The following is a 21094-nucleotide window of genomic DNA, read 5'->3' as shown; positions in this document are numbered from 1 at the left end:
TTAGATAAACTACGGTTTATCATTGACTACTAAGGTTTTCATTTCTAAATAGTCGTACTGTTTATCTTTTTTTGCTTGAAAACAAATTTTCCTGCTCTCGTGCTCTTTGTTGAGTTTTATGCATTTATGATCATACTTCTCAATATGAGGCCAAGCTGCTATTTGCCAACTCATACAAGGACCAGTCGGCACTCAAAGGGACATCTCTCATTTGCAGAGAAACCAGCACTCAGCCATGGCCACTACAGGCTTCAATCTCTCGCTCTCTCTCACTTTACTCCTCTCTAGTTTTGATGCTTTAAAAATACTTAGATTCCATGTCTGAAGGCAGCTAATACTTGGTAAATACACTGTGAAGAAATCTGTCGCCTCTTAAATCATCTCCCAAAAATGTATTTATTTTTCCTTATATGCATTTAAAAGGTCTCCATCTCAAACAGGGGATGTACTATTTTTATTATAGTAGCTTCGATTTTCCTTGGTATAGCTTACCCTTCACATTGGTTGTATGGCTATAAAAATATTAAATGTATTTGAGTTAATGGGTATTTTTTAAATTCCTAGATTCCTCTCTTACTTAGATAACACATGACTCTTAAGGAATATATGTTTATACATATTTTTGTTTTCCTACTGAATATTTCCTATCTGAACTTTTTCCTGGGCACATGTAAATATTAACATAGTTCCAATACCTTACTGATCCCATTTTAAAGCAAAAATCAAGTCTGTGACACCACTAACATAAAACTGTGCAATTTATTACTTGTTAGTTAACATCAACTTTTTTTCAAATGTGACAAGTTACATAATAAATCTAAGTTCAATTTTAAGCTAATGTCCCATAACCTAGCGATGCTTACATCCAGTTGGCAGCCTGTACTGATGCCACAGTCTAGCTTATGATATGTTTGGGACATGGGAAAGATGCTGTCATAAATAGATCATTAAGCTTCTCTTGCAGAAACAAAAAAGAGACTGACACTTGTCCCAGGAGTATGCAATGCCAGATCTGAGGGCATGTACGTTACTAATAGAGATCCAATTTGAAACGTTAGGCAGAAAATGTTATTACGAAAGTTAATTATCTAACAAGTCGAAAACTACAATAGACTATGAAATCAGCTAATATGCCAACAGCAACAATACTTTTCAATACTTTTCCCTCAATGTAAAAAGTTATTTTAATGCAGCTTCAAACTTCCTATTTATAACCTATTTTTAAAAATCTTAATATTTCCACTTAACTACAGAATTATTTAGGAGCTATCCCACCTTTTTGCTTCCTCAAGGTTATTTTTTTAAATGTATCAATTAAATTTGGAACTCACCATTCAAAACTTAAAATGACATTTACTGCATACTTTGTATTAAAACGTCTCCCAAAGTTTTGGTGTACAAATTAAAAACCATTAAATACAACTGGCTACTTATTAGAATAATTATAAATACACTGCAAACATTTCATTCTCTCCGCAAAACCCAAAGATAAAAGGGGTCCAGTTTTTTCCCCACGATTTAGTGCTACGAGATCAAGATTGCAACTGAACCTAGTTTGTTTCTGTGCTGGGTCAGCAGCTCCAAGCAGATAATGCAAACACTGAATTCCTCTAGCCCTTTCCAATAAAAGCCTGGCACATGCAGTCTGATCACTGTTCTAAACCCAAGCCCGTATGAAGGGACAGAATACAATAAAATTTACAGAGAGATTTCCTACAAAATAAAGTTGAGCTTTGACTCAAAGACAATAGTTCTGAAAGGTTAGGAAAAGTGAAGCTGAAATAGCCTCTATGGATTTCAAGAATGAACTTCTTGAACAAGGCTCATCCAAGGATCTATGTATGTTGTTAAATAGTGAAGGGCATTAAAAATCTGTTTCTATGGGAAAATCTTATGATTTTCACATCCACATCCAAAAATGTTTCCAATAAATGTCAAACATGTTTTGACTTTGATTCTTGTCCACACTGAGCATTCACTTATAATATTCTAACTAAATTAAAAATTTTGAATGTTAGAAAAGTACAGTCCATATCAATTAGGGCTACAAAACCTTTAGAGAGTAGCTCTCTATAAATTTAGTACAGTAACTACCTGAATGGAAATTAATGAGTTGTTTGCTCCTGAAATAACACGTCTGAAAAAGAACTGACAAATGACAAAATTACCATTTTAACTAAAAAATTCACAAAAGATCTTTAATATAGATCTAGATATAAAAGTCAGATCATCTGGATCATGAACAATTGACAGAAAAATGTTACAAACCCACTAGTTAAAATGCTAAGTGAAAGCAGGTTGTAACTCAGTTTATATATCATTTAAATTTAGGAAAAAAGAAATAGCTCTGTATGTACATAAATGCAAGGTGTTAACAAGTAAGAAAAATAGGAGATTTTTACTTCATACATTTTGGAATTGTTCAAAATTCTTATAATAAAAATGCATGATTTTTAATATTAAAACGGTTAAAAAGCAATATATTAACAGATAGCACTGAATGCAGTTTCATACTATTCTAAAGGATACATTATTTTCATTTGTTAAAAAGTAAAGGGAGAGGAAACGCTTAGCCTTCCTCAGTTCTTTCATTACTATATTTATCTAAATAGATATATGAGAAAAATGAGAACATAACACAAAATGTACAATGTATCTCATCTCATTCACCGTTTAAAGAGGCTCATAAACGTACTGGCCTACCAGCATTGGGTTTTCAGATATCCAGTAGCATTTAAAATAATTTTCAACATCTTTATTACAGTGACTTTTCTCATTCTCTAGTGATATTGTGGGACTGAAGTTTTCACAGATAAAGGTAAACATTACCTAGCTGCCCAAAGTCACTTAAGTCAGAAGTTGTAATCTCAGGGCTGGGAAGCACGGTTGTAATCAAGGAACAAGCCAGTAAAGCCGAGTTGAATACAATGGCTCGAGTGGTCGAACCACACATCTTCACACTCGTTTAAAGCAAACCCTAGGACCACTGCCTTATTTTAGGAAAACACTGGAAACACAGGTGGAGTCTTGCAGACTAGGAGCTGATGCAGTTCAGGTGATAAACGACTCTTAAGCACCCTCCCTGGCTAGATGCGGACAGGGGTATCTGGCTAAGCAGGGTGTGGGGAACTTTGAATATTCTTGTTGAAAAGGTTAAAAGTTAAAAACGCTTTTCTTAAAGCAGCCTGAGTTAATGACAAGTTACACATCCCAACGACACTACATGCTGTGTTGAAAAATGATGCGGGCTGGCTGCTGGAAGCCACCGTAAGGGGATGGGTGTACGGTGATGGGGTGAAGTTACGGAGCCTGGAAAGAGCCGGGGACCCCGCGTCCGCCCCCGCCGCATCCTGCTCGCGGCCCTGACGTCACAGCCCGCCCCCGCGGTCACCCAGGCCTTCGCTCCATCACAGAGGCCCGAGCCCCTCACCCCCGCGATTCTTCACACACCCTGGGCTCTCGCCACCACCTCCCGCGGCCGGGTGCGCCCTCCTTCCTCACTCTCCCCTCACCACGCTTCTCTTTTTTTCCTCCCGACCCGAATCTTGCAATGGTTGGGCTGGAGGATGGAGCCGGTCCCTGCTAGCTCTAGATTTGAGCTCCCCGGGGTAGCGAACCCCAGTTATCCCCGCCACACACACCACCCCACCAGTACCCCTCAACTTTGCCCAACTTGTAAAGGCCCAGTTCCAGGATTGTGAGACCCTTACTCCACGCCCGCACTCCCCCCCACCCCCACAAGGGGCTGGGAAAGGCCAGAAGGGGCGTGACACCCCCCTCCCGTTCTCTTTTCCTACCTTCCTCCGCCACAAGGACTCTCAGCTTAACCCAAGCCTTCCCCGAGACCCCTTCCGTTTCTGGATCTGGACCCCCATGGGGGTCGAGAGGCGGCCGAGGAGGGGTGACCTCCGTGACCCCATTTTCCTTCCCCTCCCGCCCACCGCGCCTACCCGGGGGTGCCCAGGTGCCGGGCGGGGCACGCGTACCGGGTGGCAGCGGGCCGCCCCCGGGGCTGTCCGGCTGCTGCGCGCCGGGGGCCGGGAGGCTCTTGCGCTCCTTCTGGGACTCCCTCCGGCCGCCGCCCGCGCCAGGTCTGTGGCCCGAGGCCCCGGCCGGACTCCTGCCGCCGCGGTTGCCGGCCCCGGCCGCCGCCGCCTCGTCGCGCCTCTTGCGCTGCAGCTGCTGCTGGCGCCGGTGCTCGGCCTCGCGCAGGATGTCGAACGGGTCCGACTCGTCGTCCAGCAGCTGGTGGAAGCGGTTGGCCACTACGCAGCCGAAACTCTCTTGCATCGCGGCGCCTGCGGCGGCCGCGGCCACGGGGCTCCCCAGAGCGCCCTTCATGCCCCGCGGCCACTGCGGGCCAGCCGCTGGCAGCCCACGCGAGCGAGTCTCAGCAAAGCCGGTGGCGAGGACCCATTCCGCCCGCCGCTGCCGCCCTCCCTGCCCTGCCCGATCCCGTCCCTCCCGGCGCCCGCCCCCACGCCGCCGCCACCGCTGCCCGCCCAGGCGCCGCCCGACAGCCAATCAGCGCACGCAGACACGCCCCCTTTCCTAGCCGGCATCCCTGGAAGCCCAATCAACGGCGGGCTGCTGTCACGTCACGCGACCTCTATGCCCCTCCCCCGACTCAGCAGAGAGGGGCGGGGCACGAGGGGCGGAGCTACTGGGAGGAGCAAAGAGTCTAGTCAGTCCAGGCAGCTCGGCTGTGCGGGTGGGTCACAGCCATTATTTGTATTCTTTCTGGGATTGGGTCTGTATTCATTATGGGCCACTCTTTTTTGAAGTTTATATATTCATCTAGCCATTCAACTACGTATTGAACACTTATGTGCCAGGCATTATGTCGTCAGAGATACTAGCTCCGTGTTTTCGTGGATCTTAGTCTATAGACAGAAAACTGCCCTAAACGAAAGGCAAAGACTTTTTTACGCGCCCGAAGCGAAGGGACCTGACCTAATTAGGAGACCTGGAAAGGCTTTCCCTCGGAAGTGACGGTTAAACTGAGATACGAGGGATGACAGGGGCAGGAGCAACCGCAAGTACAGATGTCTTGAAGTGGGATGGAGCACAACCCATTGAAACTCAAAGGAAACCATTGTAACTGAATTGCAAAGAGCTGGGGGAGACCCTCACTTTGATCTTTATTCTAGGAGCAGTGGGAAGCAAATTTTAAGCCTAAGCATGTATTTAAAAAGGCCAAAAGGCCACTCTAGCTGAAATGCGAAGGACTAGGTTGGAGGCAGGTCAGAATGGCTGCAACGAGACCAAGCAAAAGATTGTTGCCGAGCTCCAGGGAAGAGTTGATGCATGTGACTTGAATTAGAATGGTGGCAGTGCAGGTGAAGAGACTACTAGATGCAAGAGCTATTTGGGAGGTTATCATAACAGGACTTCGTGATGCGCTAGATAGGGGTGTTGAGGAAAAAGAAGAGGGTATGATGACTCCTGTATTTCTGGCTTCTACAGCGGGAATGGTGGTGCATTCCAAAGAAATAGAGCACTGGAAGAGATCATTTTGATCAGAAGCATGAATTCAGTTTTGGACATGTTGAGGTTTTGTTTCATTTGTTTGTTTGGTTTTCAATTGAGGCCTGGAGCTCAGAGAGCTCTGAACTGGGCAATCCTCCAGGAAGTTGTGCTGGCACTTGCCTGCCTATCCCATAGCCCTTCCTTTTCCTCTTACATTTTCCCAGAACCTGTATTTTGTTAGGGCATCAGGTGGCTGTACAGCCCAGGGGAAGCTGGGCCCCCTTCCAGCCTCAAACTTGATTAATCTTAAATCATGCACTGTAATTCCATACTCTTGCCAATGATTGGTGTAGGAATAGGCTCTTGGTGCAGATCTTCTCTGGGGGGAAGTATTCTGGAGGATTCCTGAGAACATTTTTCTTATATCTAAAAACAGGCTGAGAAGGGATCTGCCGTTTCCCACCTCTATGCTTTGCTCCTTGTTATGTGAAGAGGACATAACGCCTGGAGTTGCTGTCCCTTATTGTGACTATGAGAATGGCAGAGCAGAAGGATGAAGAAAACCTAATTCCTTGATTATCCCACTGGGAAAACTCCCAACTCAGACTTTTTATGTAAGATGATAAATAACATTATTGTTTAATATTAGATTAAACAGCATTCAAAAGCATCCTGTTAGAGCATCTTGCTCAGGTGTGTGATCACCAGCTTTTGTTTTCCTTTAATAGCAAATGGAAAAGGAAATCTTTACCTTGACTGCTGCCAGGTTTGTGTTTTACTCACTTATTCAATTTTCTGTCATTCCCAAGGAGGACAGGGATGATGCCTGTCTTTCACTGCATTCTTATTCATTGCAATTTATATTCCCAGTGCTTAGCATTCTAGGTAGTTGTATGGTAGGTCCTCAGTAAGTATTTGTTGAATGACTGAAGATTTTAAGATATTTGGTCATCTCCTTTTTGGAGTCAGCAGAGGTTTATGATCAAAAGCTTATTCTATTTACCCAAAAGAATTGAGAGCAGGTGTTCAAACAAAAACTTGTACATGAATGTTCAGAGCAGTACTACTCACAATAGCCAAAAGGTGGAAACAACCCAAATGCACAATAGTGCACTCGGTGAACTTTCGGAGTCATTGGCCCTATGGGTTGGGGCAGCCTGAGCCAGGGGTCTTGTGCCAACATGCTTCAAAGCCTTGTTAAAGATGTTTGGGTCCCCATGAAGCCCTACTATACCCAGGTTTACCAGGAGATTTGGGTAGGAATGGGGTTGATGGGTTTCATTGTTTATAAAATCAGGAGTGCTGTTAAAAGAAGTAAAGCTTTGAAAGCTTCAAGTCCTGCACCTGCTCATGGTCATCATAAACCAGCTTTACTTGGGAATACACATCAGATGGAATGTCAGTTTGGCTGTAAATTTCAGCAAGCTCTGTTAAATGGGAACATGGAGCATCGGGTACACTTGTAGACATGTTGTTTCCTTTGTGGCATGAATAAATGTACCTGTGATGTGCCAAAAAAAAAAAAATGCCTACAATAGTAAATTTTATGTGTATCTTACCACAATTTTTATTTATTTATTTATTTATTTTTAAAAGATTTTATTTATTTATTTGAGAGAGAGAGAATGAGAGACAGAGAGCATGAGAGGGAGGAGGGTCAGAGGGAGAAGCAGACTCCCTGCCGAGCAGAAAGCCCGATGCGGGACTCGATCCCAGGACTCCAGGATCATGACCTGAGCCGAAGGCAGTCGCTTAACCAACTGAGCCACCCAGGCGCCCCTCTTACCACAATTTTTACAGCATATATTTTGGAGTTAGCCCAAATTTGAATCCTGGCTCTGCCACTGATTCAATTTGTGACCTTGGAAATGTTCCTTATTTCTGTGTCTCAGTTTTCTCATCCGTAAAATGGAAAAAATAATGATACCTACTGCAGGGGATTATTGTGAAAACTGGGTCAGATAATGCATAGGAGGTGTTCAGCACCATGCTTGGCACAAAGTAAGTGGTCAGCAAAAGTCATCAACGTTATTAGTATCATCATTTTGAATCAGACTTAAGACTAGGTAGAGTCATAATGACACCTTATCATTATGAGGTGGATGAAATTTCCCAAGATTCTTCATGCAACATCACCACATGCACCAGAGACCATATTTGAGAAGCACTGCTTCAAGCCAGAGTTGTCTCTGGTATCTTTAAGCTGTCCATCACCAAGCAACAACACCAAAGAACCATTACCATATGAGAGAGGGCCTGTCATCTTCCTACTGGACATCTGGAGACAGCCCACACCCCCATTTCCTTTCCGACGTAGCCAACCACAGCAGGTTCTTAAGGTATGCCCTGTGAGCACTGCATCCTAATTTCCAAATCATAACTTCCTAAAACAGTTGTAAGTCAACCAATCCTGGGTGCTTCAAGTTTAAGAACACCTTTAGAACCACTGAAATAGAGATGAGTAGCCTCTAGCTGGCATTAGCTGGCCATGGGTTTCCTTTGGGGCTATTGATTACCATAGAATTTACTGAGGGTAACTTATTAAGCAGCCTCACATTTTTTCCTATTTTTCTGCGAGAGATTACATCCTTAAATGCATTCCTGAAATACAACTCTACCACATTAGCATGAGTTATTTGTAACGTTGTGTTTAATGTGGTCAATTTAATAGACTGATATTTTTAATAATCCAATATATAAAAGCCATCTTTAGTAATTATAATACCAAACAGAAAACACACACACAACACACACACACACACACACACATAACTTAGAAAATAAAGCATACCAAAAAAGCAGTGGGGAGTGCTGAATAACACCACCAGCATTTCCATAGCAGTCATTTATCAGCACCAGTGGAAATGCAGTAAAATTTAACTACTTACAAAATGTTAATTACCTTGAGTTACTTAATATACAAATTCCATTAGGAACAGTAAAATACAATACACTAAAATCTTCCAGATGGACTTGAAATTCACAGAAAGATCAGAGTTTAAAGACATGTAGCTGTATTACTGTTAGATACATGCAGGGATCAAGGCACAGGGGCCAGTCAAGCTGTAAGGGGTTTGAGTTTTTGTGAATCACCAATGAGTTGCATTCTATGTATTCTGTTTTGCCACTGGATTACTGCTACCCATTTGCCTACATTTTCTCTATAAAATTAGGATGATTATAATCAGTCCTATGTTCCTCATATGGTTGATGGGAAATAAAACCAAAGAATAAATTGAAAAGGGTAAAAAATATTATATTATTTTACAATTGTTTCTACTTGCTTATATAATATATGTAAGAACAAAATATTTTTCTTAACTCTAAGAGGATCTTATATTTTTCATGTCAGTTGAGTCCATTGTGATAAGATCAATAAAGTTATAGTTCCTGATCTAGTTGTTACAAGATTGGTAAGTGAATTTAAATTCAGTTTCCCACAGGAAATGAATAAAGCAAGTATGTAGTCTCAAAGTTAGGGGTTGTAGAACCAGAAACCAATAATAATCAGGATGCAACAAGAGAATATTTTGCAAGCCAAAGTCCATTCATGATGACCAGATACAGAATATTTAAATACAGAAAGGACCTTACCCAACCTGCTAATATTTGTGGTCTTGGTATCACTGAGGTTCCTTCCAGCTTTTTTCCTTACAGCAAGATGTTACAGGCTAGCACAGTTATGTGTATCCTCAGACCCCTGTGCTGATGGAACAGAATTGTATTCTAAGTTCCTACCATTAAAATCTTGATCTTGGTTGAAACTTTAATCAAAGCTAAATAAAATAATTCAGAATTCAGACCTTTTTCATTCCACATTTATTCAGGAATCCCAGAATTGGATCACTGGCCTCTCTTTGGTCATGTGTACACCTTTGAGCCAGTTGCTATAGTAAAGGGCATTTAGTTCTCTGATCAGCCTGGCCTGCGTCACCAGGCCAAGCTGGAGGCTGATTGTAGTCAGCCCCCTGAATGCTGGGACAGAGTGAAGGGGGGTGGTTCTCCAAGGAAAATACGGTTTCCGATACTGCATATTGAATAGACGCTGGCAGGAAACGTGATGACTGGCATGAACATGTTATTGCTTTCCCTCCTGCAGCATTAGACTCGTGTGTCCTGCATTATGATTCTTTCTTCTTATTTCTCCTCTGTAAGGCCAGAAATTATATCTGTCTCATTTCTGTATCCTTCTTTCCCTTCTTTCTGGCCCCTTCTTTCTGGCCTCATCTTCAGTGCCTGAAGAGGTGCCCTTCATTCAGGAAATATTTGTTGTGTGAATGAATGAGTTTCTTGTTTGTATGCATGTGCCCCTGACAAATAATTTTGCATGTGTTAATAAAAATGCAACAAATTAATTAATGGGTGAAAATTAATTAATACATGCTACATGATCAAATGGATGTGATACTGTTTCTGAAAGATTCATTATTCTACACATTCACTAATAATCATAGCTAAATTTTATATAATTTGCTAGGTGTTAGCCGTCATCCTAATTCTGTTCATTTAATCCTTACAACAATCTGAAGAGGTAGATGCTTCTACTGTCCCCGTCTTAGAGTAAGAGAAGTGCCTCAGTAAGTGGGACATGAGTTGGGACATGAATGCAGGCAGTCTGCCACTTCTAACCATTATGCTTTCCCACTAAGTAGTGAGCTAAAAGCTGAGGTATGAGCAGGACATGGTTTCTCTTCTTAAAAAGCTGTATGAACAGAGGGCAGATATTATGCGCACATAATCCCTAAAGAGGAGCTGAGTGTAAGTCCATAATTATATCACCAAGAGAAATTATGTGGGGGAGTGTCCAGAGAGGCACTCGTGGGAGAAATGGTTTACTTAGGACCCCCCCAATATCATTTTGTGGCATGAAAGCTGAATTGTGTCCATGCTGAGGTCGAATTGACTAAGATGTAGAAATAGGGCTGCTTTTCTTCTTAGATTATATTTCAAAAATGTATTTAGAAATAAGCTAATATTTCCCTCTCTAAGGATGGTCTATGGACCAGCACCTGCACATCTTGTTAGAAAATCAGGAACTTGTTAGAAACGCACAATCTCAGGCCTACCTCAGAGCTACTGAATCAGAATCTGCACTTTACAACAACCGTAAAAGATGTCTGTGCACAGTAAAATTTGAGAAGCACTGAGCTAAAGCAAAAGTACAAAGTCAGCAACTGGATCTGTCAGTATCATCTGATGGAAACCTGGTTGTCCTTTGTCCCTGACATAGTTTAGCCTTATCTAGCAGCTGGTATGTTTGAGGTGCTCAGCCTGGTATAGCAGCTTACAATGAAAAAGAGCCTACCCCCTGCTCCCCAAGAAGGACAGAGATCCTGCACCAACAGGGGCTCAGACCACCTCTTCCATTGAAAAGTCCCTAGCCATATAACTTTTGATGAATTTAACACTATAACACAAGGTTAACGGGAATGAATTGGGAAAGGTTCCAAAAAGGAGGGAATTTTAGACCAGGTCTGATGAATGATTGACTTCCCATTAATTAGAATTTCTGTGTAGAATGACAGATTATGGGGTTAAACCAATAAGGAGGGGCTAGGCCTTAAATTACATCATAAGCCATGGTAAGGAGTTTGGACTTTACCTTTTAAAATCAAGGGTGTCACCCAGTGCAATGTTGTGATTTATAAAAAATATCTATTTGGTCATTCAGATGACCAAAATACATTTCTCATATATATTGGGTCTTTGTTCACAGTTCCTGGCTCACGGATCCCCAAACCCTCAGAATTTGGTAGCAGGTTGGTTGCCAACGGAGGCAACCAGATGATTAGAGGGTTGGAAGTTGCAGTCCCACCCCCTGACCTCTGGGAGGGCAGGGGAGCTGGAAGGTGAATCAATCACCAATGGCCATGATTTAATCAATCGTTAGAAGCCTCCATAAAAACCCGAAAGGATGGAATTCAGAGAGCCTCCAGGTTGATGAACATATGGAGATTTGGGGAGACTGGTGTGCCTAAAGAGGGCATGGAAGCTCTGTGTCCTTTGCCTATACCTTGCCCTATACATCTCTAACACCTGGCTGTTCCTGATTTATATCCTTTTATAATAAACCAGAAATCTAGTAACATGTTTCCCTGAGTTCTGTGAGCCGTTCTAGCAAATTAATCGAACCTGAGGAGGGGGATCTTGGGCCACCTCTGATTTATAGCCAGTCAGTCAGAAGCATATGTAACAACCAGCACTTGCGACTGGCATCTGGAGCAGAAAGCAGTCTTATAGAAGTGAACCCTTAACCTGTGCAATCTGATGCTATCTCGGGGTACATAGTGTCAGAACGGAGTTGAATTCTCACTCTGTTGGTGTCTGGAGAATTATTAGATGCTGTGTGGGACTCCCCTCCCCACAACGCACACAATGGAATTGGTGCCAGAACCAGAATATCACCTGGGTTTTTTGAGGGTTGGAAGGAATTAACTTTATTGCTTTGGGTGAAATTATACACACTCATGGGAAGAAAGTAAAACTAAGAACAGTACAAAGATAGTAAAACTCATACAATCTCATTACCTGGAAATAACCACTAACCGTTTCTGACACCCTTCCAGTGTTCTTCATGCATATATACACATATAATTTTAGTTGTTTCACTCAGCAATGACATAGATACAGTTAATACATCTACATCATCATTTTAATGGCCACAATATATTCTGTTGTGTGCAAATGCTTTATAGATCAGTCTGAGCCCAATCAAAAAACAGGAACACACAGCAATTTAAATGGGAGACTAAACATAGAGAATTAAGTTGCGATAGGAGGATAACTATAAGGTAGAAAATACAAAAGAATGAGACCTTGCCATTTGCAAAAACATGGATGGACCTAGAGGGCATTATGCTAAATGAAATGTCAGAGAAAGACAAATACCATATGATTTGACTTACATGTGGAATCTAAAAAAAAGAAAAAAGAAAAAGAAAAACAAATGAACAAACAAACAAAAAGCAGAAACAGACCTGTAATACAGAGAATAAACTGATGGTTGCCAGAGGGGAGGAGTGGGGAAGGGAGAAAATGGGTGAAGGGAATGGAAGGTACAGCCTTCCTGTTATGGAATGAATAAGTCACAGGGATAAAAGGCACAGCATAGGGAATATAATCAATGGTATTCTAATAGCGTTGTATGGTGACAGATGGCAGCTGCATTTGCGGTGAGCCTAGCATAATGTATAGACTTGTTGAGTCACTATGTTATACACCAGAAACTAATGTAGTATTTTCACTTATACTTCAATAAAAAAGGAAGAAAGATAGAAAAGGAATTCTAAAAAGGATACTTCAGGGGGAGCCTGGGTGGCTCAGTCAGTTGAGCATCTGCTCAGGTCATGATCCCAGGGTTGTGGGATTGAGCCCAACCGTGGCCTCCCTGCTCAGCGGGGAGTCTGCTTCTCCCTCTCCCTCTGGATCCCCCCCACTCATGCTCTCTCTCTCAAATATATAAATAAAATAAAAGAGGGAGCTACTATTGTTTCCTCTCCACAGGTGAAGAAACTAAGGCACAGGGAAGCCAAATAAGTTGCTCAAGATCACCTACAGTATAATGTCAAAATAGACTAAGATATATGTGGTAACCAATAATCCCTACATCTCAGCAGTTTAATACAACAAAGGTTTATTTCTCACTCACACTGCAAGCCCACTAAGGGCCAGTGCAGAACACTTGCTCTTCATAGTTATTCAGGGCCCAGGCTCATGAAGCCTCCATCTCAGCCTGTTTCTGTGGTGCTTGAGGTGGGGGAAGGATATGTGATGAATCTCTCATTGACTTCCTCTTTTAATTTTTAATTTTAATTCCAGTTAGTTAACATACAGTGTTATATTTGTTTCAGGAGTACAATGTAGTGATTCAACAATTGCATATGGCACCCTGTGCTTATCATGACAAGTGTACTCCTAAATCCCCATCACCTATTTAACCCATCTCCTCTACCCCTTCCCCTCTGGTATCTGTCAGATTGTTCTCTGCTGTTAAGAGTCTGTTTCTTGGGGCACCTGGGTGGCTCAGTCATTAAGCATCTGCCTTCAGCTCAGGTCATGATCCCACTGTCCCAGGATCGAGTTGCACATCGGGCTCCCTGCTCGGCGGGAAGCCTGCTTCTCCCTCTCCCACTCCCCCTGCTTGTGTTCCTTCTCTCTCTGTCTCTCTCTCTGTCAAGTAAGTAAGAGAAATCTTTAAAAAAAACAAAAACAAAAAAAAAACAGTCTGTTTCTTGCTTTCACTGGCTCTCTTATTTTTTTCCCTTTGCTTGTTTATTTTGTTTTTTAAACTCCACATATGAGTGAAATCGTATGGTGTTTGCCTTTCTCTGACTGACTTATTTTGCTTAGCATTATACTCTCTAGTTCCATCCATGTCATTGCAAATGGCAAGATTTTGTTCTTTTTTATGGCTGAATAGTATTCCATCATATATGTGTGTGTGTGTGTGTGTGTGTCGCATTTTATTTATCCATTCATCAATTGGTGGACACTTGGGCTGCTTCCATTCCTTGGCTATTGTAAATAATGCTGCTATAAACATAGGGGTGTGTGTATCCCTTTGAATTAGTGTTCTTGTATTCTTTAGGTAAATACACAGTAACAATTGCTGGATTGTAAGGTAATTCTATTTTTAACTTTTTGACGAACCTCCATACTGTTTTCCAGAGTGGCTGCACCAGTTTGCATTCCCACCCACAGTGCACTAGGGTTCCTTTTTCTCCACATCCTTGCCAACACTTGTTGTTTCTTGTGTTGTTGATTTTAGCCATTCTGACAGATGTGAGGTGATATCTCATTGTAGTTTGATTTGCATCCCTGACGATAAGTGATGGTGAGCATCTTTTCTTGTGTTTGTTGGTCATCTGGATGTCTTTTTTGGAGAAATGTCTGTTCATGTCCTCTGCCCATTTTTAAATTGGATTATTTGTTTTTTAGGTGTTGAGTTTTATAAATTCTCAAAAATATGGAATGCTTCACGAATTTGCATGTCATCCTTGTGCAGGAGCTATGCTAATTTTCTCTGTATTGTTCTAATTTTGGTGTACATGCTGCTGAGGCGAGCACAATCTCTCATTGGCTTCTAAAGCTTTTGCTTGCTCATCACTTCTACTTACATTTCTTCAACTAAGGCAAGTTATCAGACCATACCTATCTTCAAAGGGGTTAAGGAAGCACAATCCCATGTACTCAGGAGAGGAGAATGAGAATATTTATAAATTAGCATCATGGCAACCACATGGAGCAGGCCAGCCCAGGCAAACTAAAACCTATACTCTCAATGTGTATTCCAAAATACAGGTAGGTGGTACATGCTGAGGAATTAACTTTACCCAAAGGAGCGTCTGGCTTTTCTTTCAGCTAGTGGAAGTGCTCTTTAGGCCCCTGGAATATCCTGTCTTGATCAAACCCCAGATTTCCTCTTCAGTTTTTTCCACCATCTCCTCTACCCTTTCATATGCTCCTAAGGTCCTGGGTTCCCCCAAACACCACAGGCTCCTTCATGCCTCAGCAGGCTCACATACACTATTTCCTCTGCCTCACCTGTCCTACCTGAGCTTCCCAGGGAGACCATTCATCATTGAAGATTTAGCTTGAAATCTCCTTCCCATCAAAGTCATTTTTCTCTCTGCCAGAAAGGATTGGTTATTCCTTTTTCTGTGTTTGCATAATACTTTTTCCCAGCATGTGTTATAGACTTTCTATTTGGTTATGTAACAAAAGCAAACACACCTAACAATGATGCAGGATGAGAAGGTGCTGTAATTGGTCTCTAAAGATGGATCTCAATGCACTACAATTCCATGCTACTCATGTACTTGTGCAGTCCTCTCCTTCATTGAATCTGGACTGGCTGTGACTCTGTTAACTAATAGAATGAAGTGGAGATGATGCTGTGCCAATTCTGCGCTCAGCCTTTAGAAAGAATGGCAGCTTCCATTTCCTTATGGAACCTAGTTGCCATGCTGTGAGGAAGCCCAAGCCGCCATGTGGAAAGCCCAAATAGAGAGGAGAAGCCCAACACTATTTTGGGGAAGGAGAATCAGCTATTCCTGCATCACTGGCAAGCTTCCAGATGACTATAACCTCCCCTACCATGTGGTGCAACTGCCTGAGAAACACCAAGAGGACCAGCAGAATTGCCCAGTTGAGTTAGGTCAACCCACAGAATCATAAGGTAATAATATGGCTGCTGTTTGAAGTCATGAGTTTTGGGTTTGGAGGTCATTAAACTCGGAGGTCAGAGACACAAAACACTAAATATCCTGGTTATTTCCTTAGCATAAAGCCTATATATGAGGAAGGCAAACAAACATTTTGAGCAAGAAGTGTGGTTTCTATAACACAAAGGTCAGTTCAGCTCTTCAAATGCCCAGCTAAAAGAGCATCTCTTCTGATTGTTTTCCCTGGTCAACTAAATTTTTCAAAAGCCCCGTGCTATGTAGCTTTAGTCCTTTAGGTAAAAATTCAATTTATTAAAAAAAAAAAAGAAAAAAGAAAAAAGACAGTGTCTATGTGGGGAAGATATGAAGGTAAAAATAAATAAAGAAATAAAATGTTCAGTATTTTCTTTTTTTTTAAAAGATTTTATTCATTTATTTGAGAGAGTGAGCAAGAGAGACGGAGCAAGAAAAAGAGAGAGAGAGCATGAACACAAGCAGGGGGAGGGGCAGAGGGAGAGGGAGAAGCAGGCTCCCCATGGAGCAGGGAGCCCGATGCAGGGCTCAATCACAGGACCCTGAGATCAAGACCTGAGCCGAAGGCAGACACTTAACTGACTGAGCCACCCAGGCACCCCTCAGTATTTTCTTTTTTAAAAAGTTTGATAATGGGGTGCCTGGGTGGCTCAGTCAGTTAGGCATCTGACTCTTGATTTTGGCTCAGGTCGTGATCTCAGGGTTGTGGGATTGGCCCCCACAGTGGGCTCCTCGCTGGGCGTGGAGCCTGCTTGGGATTCTCTCTCACCCTCTCTCTCTGCCCCTTGCCAGCTTGTACTCTCTCTCTCTCTAAAAAAATTAAAAAATTAAAAAATATATATTTGATATTATTTAGGCAACAGAGGCAAAGTAGTTTTTACTATTTATTAGAAGTGTTATTTTAAATAAAAGCAATCATGTAAATCCAAGACACCAGTCACCAATCTTGGGAGAAAGTGTAGATTTGGTGGCTCTCTATGGATCATTTGAGGATGAGGTAGTTCCTCTTCTACACTTTTAAGAATGACAGAATTTTCTCTCCTGCCCCAGGGCCTTTCTACCTGTTATTCCCTCTGCTTGGAGGGAATATGGCTCACTTCCTACATTCTTTTATGTCCCGCTCAGATGTCTCTTTATCAGAAAGACCTTCCCCAGCCAGCCCATTTAAAGCTCCATTTCTTCCTCCATAGCATTGCCCATAGTGTATATTCATTTGTTCGTTGTCTGTCTCCCTCCACTAGAGTGTGAGCCCTGAGAACACAGACTCTGTTTTGTTCACTTCTGTATCCTCAGTGCTGAAAAAAGGGATTGGCATGTACTTGGCACTCAATAAATATGTGTTGAATGAATGGGGGTGGAATGTCTAAAAACTCTACTTGCAGCTAAATAGAAATGCTAAGCAATACAGTGTACTTGGTTCTTTTGCTTAGCATCGCAGATAATTTCACCATTAGAGTAAGTTTTTTAAAGTGGCTGGGTTTCCTACGTCATTATATATTATATAATTACCTTCTTAAGGCCGAGTGAGCATTTAAAAGTGCAATCTCTAAATTGTTTTGCCTATATAACATCTCTGTTATTGACACTATCATTTAGCAAACATTGTGATGGGGCATACCATTAAAACGTGTCTTAGAGAAATCAGGCTGCAATTAGCACCATAGCATAAAAGAGGAGTGGACTTAGTGCCAGTTCCAACCCATCCCATGTCAGCCAGATGGCCTTAGGAAAGCCACTTAATCTCTTTGAGATTTTTCTCTTCACCTATAAAATGCAGATACCCTGCCAAGTCTACCTAACTTGGTATTGTGAGGGCCAAATAAGAAAATATTTGAACACCTGAAAAGCATCATGAAAACATAAGGTGTTATAACTATGCCAAAGTAATAATCAATCATCAACTTTTTTTTTTAAGTAGGCTCCATGGCCAGTGCGAAGTCTGATACAGAGCTTGAACTCATGACCCTGAGATCAAGACCTGAGCTGAAATCAAGAGTCAGATGCTTAACTGACTGAGCCACCCAGGCGCCCCTTAGTCATCAACTTTTAAGCACCTGGTATAACTGGGGGACTGTGCTAGAGCTGTAGGAGAAGTCTATATCTGAGCTCACAGAGAGGCTTTCTGTTTCGTTGGAGGGATGGGGGACAGCATGCACCTTAAAAATTGGCTCATCTAACTAATAATGCAATCATCTCCAAAATATGTTTCAGATACAAACGTAATTTTTAAAATAGTTGGCTGATTCAAATTGTATCTTGACATGTTAATTTATATCAAAGGAGACTAATTGAGCCACAGACCCCTTATCAGTTAGAGGATGTGTGTGTGTGTGTGTGTGTGTGTGTGTCCTTTGGGCTTTATTCTTCTGTTCATATTGCTTTTTAAAAATGATATAAGTAGTAGGGGTGCCTGGGTGGCTCAGTCAGTTGAGTGGCTGACTCTTGACTTCAGCTCAGGTCATGATCTCAGTGTCCTGGGATCAAGCCCCGCATCAGGCTCCATGCTCAGCTGGGAGTTTGCTTGAGGATTCTCCCTCTCTCCCTCTTCCTCTGTTCCTTCTCCTGGTCATGCTCTCTCTCTCAAATAAATAAATAAAATCCTTTAAAAAATTATATAAGTAGTACATGAATATTTCCACTGGAGAAGAAATGTAATATAGAAGTGCACCAAGAAGAAAAAAGTCTCCTTTCATTCCTTCACCCATCATATTGGGTTTCTTTTGTTTATTTATTTATTTAAAAATATTTTATTTATTTATTTATTTGAGAGAGAGAGAGTTTGAATGGGGGTGGGTGCAGAGGGAGAGAATCTCAAGCAGACTCTGTGCTGAGTGCAGAGCCCAATGCGGGCTCAATCCCATGACCCTGAGATCATGACCAGAGCTGAAATCAAGAGTCAGACGCTTAACTGACTGAGCCACCCAGGCGCCCCATACTGGGTTTCTTTTAAAACACACTTTAGGGACTCCTGGGTGGCTCAGTCGATTGAGTGCCTGCCTTCGGCTCAGGTCGTGATCCCAGGGTCCTGGGATTGAGCCCCACATCGGGCTCCCTGCTCAATGGGGAGCCTGCTTCTCCCTCTCCCTCTGCCTGCTGCACCCCCTGCTTGTGCTCTCTCTCTGACAAATAAATAAAAAGAAAAGAAAAGAAGAAAAAAGAAAAGAAAACACACTTTAAATGAATATCAAGGGAAAATAACCACTAAGACAAGAAAACACTTGCAATCATATAAGACTTCCATACAAATGGTAAAGACATTGATTATTTCCTAGGGAAATTCAGATTGGCAAAATTGGACCCATTAGAATTAGAAAGTTTTAAAAGACCAATCTCCATAGAGAAGACAGAAAATTATTAAGTAACTACCCCCAAGAGAAAGCACCAGGCCCAAATGATTTTACAGGAAAATTCTACCAAACCATTAATATAGGACATTAAAAAGGAAGGAAAACTTTCTAATTTCTTTTATGAAGCAAACATAATACTGATATCTAAACTAGACACAGTACAGAGAAAGAAAACTATTGGCCAATATAATTCATGAATATTGATACAAAAATTTTAATTAAAATATTAGCAAAAAAATTTCCCACATTAAGAAAATAAAACATCAGGACCAAGTGGGATTTATTGCAGAAATGCAAATCTGGTTTAATATTCGGAAATTAATTAACATCATACCACAATAATAAATTAAGAAAAAGATCATATTATATCTGTATAGAAGTTGAGAAGGCCTTTGAATAAATCAATACCTATTCATCATAAAAACACTCAGGTATATAGGAATTAAAAAATATTTTTTAAAAAAGTTTTTATTTAAATTCCAGTTATTTAACGTACAGGGTATTATTAGTTTCAGGTGCACAATATAGTGATTCAACACTTCCATACAATACCCAGTGCTCATCACAAGTGCCCTCTTTAATTCCCATCGCCCATTTAACCCATCCTCCCACCCATCTCCCTTCTGGGAACCATCAGTTTGTTTTCTATACTTAAGAGTTTGTTTCTTGGTTTGCCTCTCTCTCTCTTTTTTTCCCTTTGCTCATTTGTTTTGTATCTTAAATTCCACAACTGACTAAAATCATAAGGTATTCATCTTTCTCTGACTGATTTATTTCTTTTAGCATAATACTCTCTAGCTCCATCCATGTCATTGCAAATGGCAAGATTTCATTCTTTTTAATGGCTCAATAATATTCTATTTTAAGGGGTGCCTGGGTGGCTCAGTCGTTGGGCGTCTGCCTTCAGCTCAGGTCATGATCACAGGGTCCTGGGATCGAGCCCCGCATCAGGCTCCCTGCTCGACGGGAGGCCTGCTTCTCCCTCTCCCACTCCCCCTGCTTGTGTTCCCTCTCTCGCTGTGTCTCTCTCTGTCAAATAAATAAATAAAATCTTTTAATATATACCATATTTTCTTCATCCATTCATCAATTGATGGACACGTGGGCTATTTTCATAATTTGGCTATTGTAGATAATGCTGCTATAAAAACATTGGGTGCATGTATACCTTTGAATTAGTATTTTTGTTAAAGAATACTTTCTTAACACACACACACACACACACACACACACACACACACACACACGCATGCTCCTAAAGCTAATTTCTTATTTCATAGTCAAATGCTACCAGCAATACTTTTAGGACCGGAAACAGGACAAGAATGCACATTATCCACTGCTATCCAACACTGTACTAGAGGTATTAACTAATACAATTAGATAAGATAAATCAACTAGGGGCATCAGAATGGATAAAGAAGAAGTAAAACTATTTATATTTGCAGATGATATTATTCTATACCTGGAAACCCCAGAAAAATCAATGATAAATTTAAGTTAAACAATAAAAGAATTCAGTGAAGTAGGAGGATATAACATTAACATAAAAATCAATAGCCTTCATATACACAAACAATAAACATAAGACAATGTTAGAGACAACACTGTTTACTATAGCAACAAACAAGATTAAGTACTTAGAATTAAATTTAACAACAAATGTATAAGAGCTATATGAGGAAAATCTTAAAGCACTACCGAAGGACAATAAAATAGGCTGGATAGGATGACTGAATATTTTAAAGATGTAAGTTCTCCCTAAGTTAATTTGTAAAGTTAATGCAGTTCCAAAAAAACTATCAGCAAACCATTTTATACAGTCAGACAAGTTGATACTAAAGTTCATATAGAAAAACAAACATGCAGGAATAGCCAAGAAAACACTGAAAAAGAAAAGCTGTTTGGGACTAGCTTTACTAGGTATTAATACATAAAAGTCATTATAATCAAAACAGTGTGGTACTGGTGTATGAATGGGCAAGTGGACCAGTGGAATACAACAGAAAGTTAGAATTAGACCCAAGTACATATGGAAACAGTGTGTAACAAAGGTGACATCTCAAATCACTAATTTCTAAT

The 21094-nt window shown here is 41.2% G+C and overlaps 2 protein-coding genes and 1 non-coding gene across 7 annotated transcripts in view; 1 reads left to right on the top strand and 2 right to left on the bottom strand.

The window, feature by feature from the left end:
- Nucleotides 1–4451, bottom strand: part of HABP4 (hyaluronan binding protein 4) — a 42848-nt gene extending 38397 nt beyond the window's left edge. For 3 of the 5 annotated variants that reach the window (XM_064579864.1, XM_064579866.1, XM_045882370.2), the window contains exon 1: nucleotides 3951–4451. In XM_064579864.1, coding sequence (XP_064435934.1) covers nucleotides 3951–4341 — 391 coding nt within the window. In that variant the 5' untranslated portion in view covers nucleotides 4342–4451. The remainder of the gene's footprint in view (nucleotides 1–3950) is intronic. The other 2 variants (XM_064579865.1, XM_045882371.2) reach the window with 1 other exon arrangement.
- Nucleotides 4452–6650: 2199 nt separating this feature from the next.
- On the top strand, nucleotides 6651–6935 carry LOC123850250 (ATP synthase subunit ATP5MJ, mitochondrial-like). The gene has a single exon (XM_045883656.1). The coding sequence runs from the start codon at nucleotides 6651–6653 to the stop codon at nucleotides 6933–6935; it is 285 nt and encodes a 94-aa protein (XP_045739612.1).
- A 7493-nt stretch (nucleotides 6936–14428) lies between these two features.
- Nucleotides 14429–14535, bottom strand: LOC123850295 (U6 spliceosomal RNA). Its single transcript, XR_006792262.1, has one exon. It is a non-coding gene; the product is annotated as a U6 spliceosomal RNA (small nuclear RNA).
- Between the last annotated feature and the right edge of the window lie 6559 nt (nucleotides 14536–21094).

Source organism: Mirounga angustirostris, unplaced genomic scaffold (assembly GCF_029215605.1).
Source record: "Mirounga angustirostris isolate CCGP_5_RB_7025 unplaced genomic scaffold, mMirAng1.0.hap1 SCAF_15, whole genome shotgun sequence".
NCBI lineage: Eukaryota > Metazoa > Chordata > Mammalia > Carnivora > Phocidae > Mirounga > Mirounga angustirostris.
The sequence above is the reverse complement of the archived record's forward strand: the minus strand, read 5'-3'. Positions and strand labels throughout refer to the sequence as shown.

What these genes read in the sequence shown, in the direction of transcription:
- LOC123850250 (XM_045883656.1), top strand. Translation starts at nt 6,651, where the DNA reads ATGCTTCAAAGCCTTGTTAAAGATGTTTGGGTCCCCATGAAGCCCTAC.